Here is a 6,657-nt window from a genome sequence, read left to right as displayed (position 1 = left end):
CAACATCAGACAGTTTCCTGGAAAGACAGCGGCAACAACATTTGTAACAATGTAATTTGAAATGACGGCAACGTCTGTAAACGAGTCAGAGAGTCAGGAGACGAGCGACGAACTCTGACCCTTGCCCTGATCCATGCGTAATTTACAAGTCACAGGCACAACGAACAACCAGAGACAATAACAAAGCGCTTTAAAAACATAAACAGAGGCCTAAACACAGACCGAAATCCAGCCGCTGGCCAACAAACAAAAATATCCACAAAATAGAGACAAAATAATGCTCGCCGAATCTGAATCCCTTCAACAAAAAACAAAACAAAACAAAACAGTAGCCGCGCTGCCGGCGCTAAATTCAAGCATAATCACATAATAAACAAGCGCAAGATGAAATGAGCACAAAAAAAAAGGACACACACATACATATAGCAGACAGCTGGAAGGACAACCAGACAGGCGTGTTGTAGGCTTTCATTAGAGCAGGAAGCGAAGCGAAAGAAGGAACAGCCAAAAGCCAACGCGATAATAAATACGAGCTAAAGTGTAAAAAGAGAGGCGAGCGCAAAAGCAATGCCAGACAACATCAAGATAAACAGGCATAACAGGCGAAAGGATACATGCATAACACACACACACACACAAACTCACACACACATACACACTCACGCATGTCTAACACGCTTAACGCTTGAAATTAAATGCGAGTCCAAGAGATTTGTGCTGCATTTGAAAGACGAACAAGTTCCGGCAGAACAAACGGACCGAGCAAACTGTCAGTCTGTCAGACTGTGTGTGCGTGTGTTAGTGAGCGTGTGTCGGTGTGTGTGAGAGCTGTTTCCCAATGGTGTTGTTGTGGCTGTCGGTGCTCGCTTTCAGTTGCTGTTTTCCAGCCATTTGCACTGCTTTTTTGCGCTTAATTTCACTCGACTTTTTTTTCTTTCTATCTTTGTTTTTATTGTTGCTGCTTTGTGGTTTTCCCCACACATATGTGTGTGTATGTTTTTGCGTTATTAAATTTAATTTTTCATATTTATAGCTGAGGTTAGACAAATTTAATAGCCAAAGTTTTTCCACCAATTGTTTTTTGTTGTTTTTTTTCGAAGTGGAAGCTAAGCTGCATTTAATGTGATTTAAAGGCCAAACGAGTATTGAATGCGAATGAGATGAATATGAATACACTCCCGATAAAGCAGATGAGTCATTGACTTTGAATAACATAAAGTTTAAAGCGCGCACCCCCCGAGGTGATTTCAAGTTCAAAGTTATGAGTCTTCATTTTCCATTTTCTCGCATTCATTTTCCCAATTCTACCATGAATTTCTGAATGATTTGTTGGCCATTTGCCTAATTGGATTCACTGTTGTTGGTTGTTGTTTGTTGTTATTTGTTGTTGTTGTGTGTTAAAAGACTCGTCTGGGAAATAGGAACTGAATTGGTATTTTTAATATTTATTATATTCATATTCAAGTTAATTTATATGACAGTTCTCCGAATTGATTAGCCTAAAAACTTTGTGTTTGTGTGTGGGAATTATTTACTGATTTCCAAACTTGTTTCTTGCTCACAGGGCGTATACTTAATGTGATGTGTAACGCATTTCAGGAGGCGTGTTTGACAACGTTAAACACACGATATGGATGTATGTATATTAAGCAGTCATGGGGTAAGTGTTTTTAACATTTATTTTTCTATGAATTCAATATGCCAAAGAATTTCTCAAAATATACTTCATTTATATTGAGAGTTAACTGTCTGCTTGCTTTAGCTTAGCTTTGTAGCTAAAATAATATTCTTAAAGCTTAAACTGTATCGAATAGCTGAAAGTCTTTTCAATTCACTTTTCAACAGAATTTTAATATGGATTCTATTATTTTTCACAAGTTCGGCATTTTTCACGAAGTATATTTGTCTTTTAAAACTGAACATTTACATTTTAGTATTTCAGTATTTTGAATATACTAATCTTAACATTCCTTATAAACAAAGTTGGCGTCGAATTCAAGTTTTTCTTTTTTGAGCAGAATTAAATCGAAGTTTTTAATTAAAGTGTTAGTATTTCAGTATTTTTTAGTTACTAACTTTAACATTTTCTATAACCGAGGCTTCTAGAGCTTGTATTTTATTAAATTGAAATTGAAAATTCAAGTGTTAGTATTTCAGTATTTTTATATACTAACCTTAATGAATCTCACAAGCAAGGTTAGTATTCAATTAAATCTTTTAACACTGTGTTTTCTTTTCTCAAATTATTAAATTAAAATTGAAAATTTAAGTGTTAGTATTTCAGTATTTTTTAAATACCAACTTTAACATTCCAAAAAAGCGAAGTTCGCGTCGAATTCAAGTTTTCAACATTGTGTTTCCGTTGTGGAGCGTTGCTAAATCGAATTATTAAATATATGAAGTACTTTTGCTGTCCACTCGATGACTTGGAAGCAATTGACCTTCTGTGGGCAGTTAGTTGCAACAATGTCAAGTTCCAAGTTCCGTCCCCAGATGGCGCCACACACACACATAAGTATTTCAAGCACATTCCAGCAGCATTCTCAACTGATTTGAAATCTCATTTCGCTCGATTCTTTTGTATCCTCTTTTGCTTGTCTCCTTTGTCCATCCGTTTTTTCTTGCGCCAAGCACAAATTTCGAATTTATCACATGTTTTGTTGGCTCTTGCCATAATCTCTTCTTGTGTGTGTGTGTGTGTGTGTGTGGCAGCTGCATTTATATTTGCTGCTGTTGATGCTGCTGTTGCTGTTGCAGTTGCACGTTGTACAAAAATTCTTGTGATTCGTTTAGCGCGCTGCGAAATTTGCGCTAAATTGTTATTGTACGTGTGTTTGTGTGTATTTTGTGCATTATTTAGTTGTTGTAGTGATTGTTGTAGTCGTTGCTTTGTTGTCTAAAACATTACAAACAAATTGAGTTTGGCTCGAGTGATGCTGCCCTGACTTTCCAGCTCTGTCTCTTTTGGCCAGACAGTCGACAGCCGCTGGCCATGGCCCCGACCACGCCCTAGCGCCCCTAAAAGTGACTGCAGCAAACTGTTTTTACTTTTGGCCACATAGAGACTCGAGCAGCCAAAAGTCATTTTAGCTGCGTTGTTTTTTTTGTTGTTTCTTTTTTTGCTAACTTGGCCCACTTGTAATTTATGAGTTTGCGCCTCAAGTTGTATGCCACACGGTGCTGCTGTAGCTGCTGCTGCTCCTCATTGCAGCGGCTTATCGTCATTTTGTTGCTGTTGTCGCCAGTGTTGCTGCTGTGGTTGTTACTGCTGTTGTTGTTGTTGTCGTTGCTTGGCAGCTTATGAAAACTGCAGTGGCAAATGTTTGGCTTTGCTGCTCGTCTCTCGTTCTCCCTTTGCTTTGCTTGCTGTCGAGCTGCGCCCCCTGGAGTGCAATGTCCTTGTTTATGCGCTGACACTCGTTGCTGTTGCTGTTGTTGCTGTTGCTGTTGCTGCTGATGTGTCGCTTGATTGAATTGTGTCCTTGTCAGAGTCATGTCCTGCAGCAGCAGCCTGCTGTTGCCTGCCTGCAGCTGTCCTCGTGTGCGTGCGTCCTGCTCCGCTCTGCTCTGCTTCTGCTGTTGTGTTTTGCTCACCTAAAAGTTTAATTAACTTTTCAGCTCAATTTCTAAACACGCTTTTTGGCATTTCAGTTTACGTTTTTACATTTTATTTGCCGCCACAAAAGTTGCGCTAAATTTCATTTACAAATTCATTTACAAATTCAGCAGAAAAACATTATTCATAAAGAGTTTTTGTATTTTTTGCAGCCCCAAAATAAACCGAGCTTACTTTTCTTTCCTCGCTTTTGATGATTTCTGCTCTTGCAGCTTACAAGTCACTCTTAGTGAGTGTGTGATTGTGTGTGCGTGTGTGTGTGTGTATTTGACTTTTGGACTGTCAACTGACTTAAAATGACAGCAACGGCTTTTGACAGCTGCAAGCTAACGGTATTACAACTGACAGCTGGCGCGCTCTATGTATTTGTTTATCATTATGTGTATGTGTATGAGAATAAGTGTGTGTGTGTTTTGGTTTAAGGATGTGCACAAATTTATGTTTATGTTAACAAAGTCGAGCCATTCAAGTGGCAAGCGCAAAACAAGTAAGCGAGGTAAGCGAGGCGACACATATCCACACACAAAAGTGGAAGGAAGAGGGAAGAGAATGGGATATAGTGGGGGGAAGGAAGTGGGGCAACCACTGAACCAATGCCTCCTACACACACGGCGAATGCAGTCATGTGCGCAATGCCGAAAACATTGTAACCGAGCACGAGTTTTGGGGCAGATAAGCGAGATACAACAACGAGACAACAGCGAGAAAGAGCAACGACGCTTGGATGGCTGATAATATGCAATGAGATTGAAGTACACTGAGCGAAATAAAATGTGAAGTGAGTTGAGTGAGAGCTTGACATTGATGAGCACTGACAACTCACTCCGCTTCCGCCTCCTTGGGCTGATTAGTGTGTCGTGGTTGCCCACCATCCTGCGACTGATCCATGGCCTCAGCTGCAGCAGCTGCCTCCATCTCGGCCTTGTGCTTCTCCTGCTCCTCCTGCATACGACGATTCATCTGCGCCGAATAGTCGGCGAATGTCAGATTAATGTCGAACGGCGTACGCACAAAGATGTTGGGCGGTGCATAGTTGTTCTGTATGGGCCAATAGAAGCTATCGTCGTCGCGGCCAAACGGCACCTTGCCATACAGATCAGTAAACTCCTGAAGCGTGTAATAGAAGCGCGTGGAAGCGAGCACAAGTTCAATGCGTTGAATCTCCGGCAGGAGTTTGCGAAACACATCCGGAGCCAGTTGAGTGGAGGCTAATGCTAAACTGGTCTTAGCCTGGTAGGAAACACGCGGCGGATGATCTTCCTCGCTGCCCTCGAAGCCGCCCTCGTTATCGGAGGGAGGATCCATGCCCATTGTGGATTCGGCATGTGAGAGATCTGTGGCGGTCAGGCCACGAGGTTCGAGGCTGTCGTGCACAAGGCTGCAGATGGTGTGCATCTTCTCCTTGATGATCAGATGCTGTTTGCCCATCAAATACTCATCGGTGGGCGTCGAGGGCGGAAACTTTTTCGTTGAGAAAGGCGGCTGGAATGCGGCGAAAGACAAGCTCCCTTGTGTAAAGCTGCAGAGAAGGGAAGAATAGTTGGTAGGTAGTTAGAAGATTGGAAAACTTCTCATAGGAGCACTTTTTAAGCAGCACTTTTTTGAGCGTTTTCCATTCACAATATTCGATAAGCTTTCTGTTCTTACAGAATATGGTCACACTTCATCATTGAACTACTTTCATTTTCTAAGGAAATGCTAAAGTACTTGTCAATAAACAAAGTGCCACTGAAAAAGTGTGCTTAGCAAGAGTGTTAAATGTCGTCTTACATCCTGAATGTGATCCTCGATGAGCACCACACGATTCGATTGCCAGTAGTCGCCGATGCACTTCAAGAGCTCACCGCAAAAGATGCCCATCATGTCTTCTCCACTCTCCAGCATCAGCATCGTATAATCGTTCATATAAACAAGCAGTCCACACATGGGATCAGGAGTATAAGACAAGTAGCGACACTTTTTCTGCAACTCCTGCAGCTTCTCGGTGAACAGTGTGTATCTGTCCTTGGGTCCTGCTTCAAGCTCTGCCTCTGCTTCCAGCTCTTCAGCTTCATCCTCGCCTTGAGCATCATCGTCGAAATCAAAGTTAAAAGTGCGTGTCAACGTCTCCTTTTCAGGATCCTGCGGATCATCAGGTTCCAGCTTGGGCTGCGTCGGCAACTCTTCCGCTGTGGATGCCTGTGAATAGTGCTCATCATCGCCTCCGCCCATCACTTCGGCTGTCTTCAAGGTGGCCGTATCGCCATCCAGCTGAGGACGCGATGCAGCCATTGTGGCAGCTGTGGCCGCATGTGCCGCAAGTGTGGCCTGTGTAGTTTGGTTGCTCTCGCGTTCCCGTTCCACATTCTTGGCGAGTATGAAGATGCGTTGATAAAACACCGAAGTCTTCATGTCCAACAGCTCATCGTCCACATATTCCACCAGTGATTTGCGCACCTGAAAGATCAGTGGACGCTTCAATGTGAAGCAAGGCTGTCGGGTCGGAATGGTTTGTCTGGACTTTTGACCCCCGCTCATCGTGGAGGCGGTGCGTCCCACACGACTCCCGCTGCTGGCCATGACTGAAATGAAAATTTGCACTACAAGTTGTTGTTATTGCTGTTGTCTGGCAACAAACAGTCTGTTTAAAACGGTTGCCAGGCGATGACAACCAAATAAGTCAAAAGCTTAGCTGGGACTTTGTTTTGGGTTGTGTTGTGTGAATTGAAAGTCAAGGCTAATTTCTCACAGTGCACGCTGCCTCTCTGTCAAACTGTTGTTTCGTGCTGTTGCTGCCTCAATTATTATTATCATTCGCTTGAAATCCAAAACGTTGTGCTTGCTTGGCTTTTGCTTTTCAGCGAGTTAATTTATTCATGGCGCATTTATGAGCAACTACAACAAAGCCAAAACATCATCAGCAACAGTAGCAGCAGCAGCAACAGCAACAGCAACTATAAAGGTAGCAAATGTTGTTAAACTTCTTCATCAGCGTTGTTACAATCTGTTGTAGCTGCTGCTCTGGCTCTCAGCTTATCGCTCTGACTCGCTCTCTGAAACAC

General features: G+C 42.5%; 1 protein-coding gene across 1 annotated transcript; it reads right to left on the bottom strand.

Moving 5' to 3' along the window:
- Nucleotides 1-2,700: 2,700 nt before the first annotated feature.
- Nucleotides 2,701-6,329, bottom strand: LOC132792129 (uncharacterized). The gene is given in 4 exon segments (XM_060801375.1): nt 2,701-4,373; nt 4,440-5,080; nt 5,082-5,135; nt 5,387-6,329. Coding segments are annotated over 4 exon segments (1,620 nt in total). The 5' UTR covers nt 6,176-6,329; the 3' UTR covers nt 2,701-4,237.
- Between the last annotated feature and the right edge of the window lie 328 nt (nt 6,330-6,657).

The sequence above is a fragment of the Drosophila nasuta genome, chromosome 3 (assembly GCF_023558535.2).
Source record: "Drosophila nasuta strain 15112-1781.00 chromosome 3, ASM2355853v1, whole genome shotgun sequence".
Lineage (NCBI taxonomy): Eukaryota > Metazoa > Arthropoda > Insecta > Diptera > Drosophilidae > Drosophila > Drosophila nasuta.
This window is presented reverse-complemented; position numbering and strand designations above follow the sequence as displayed.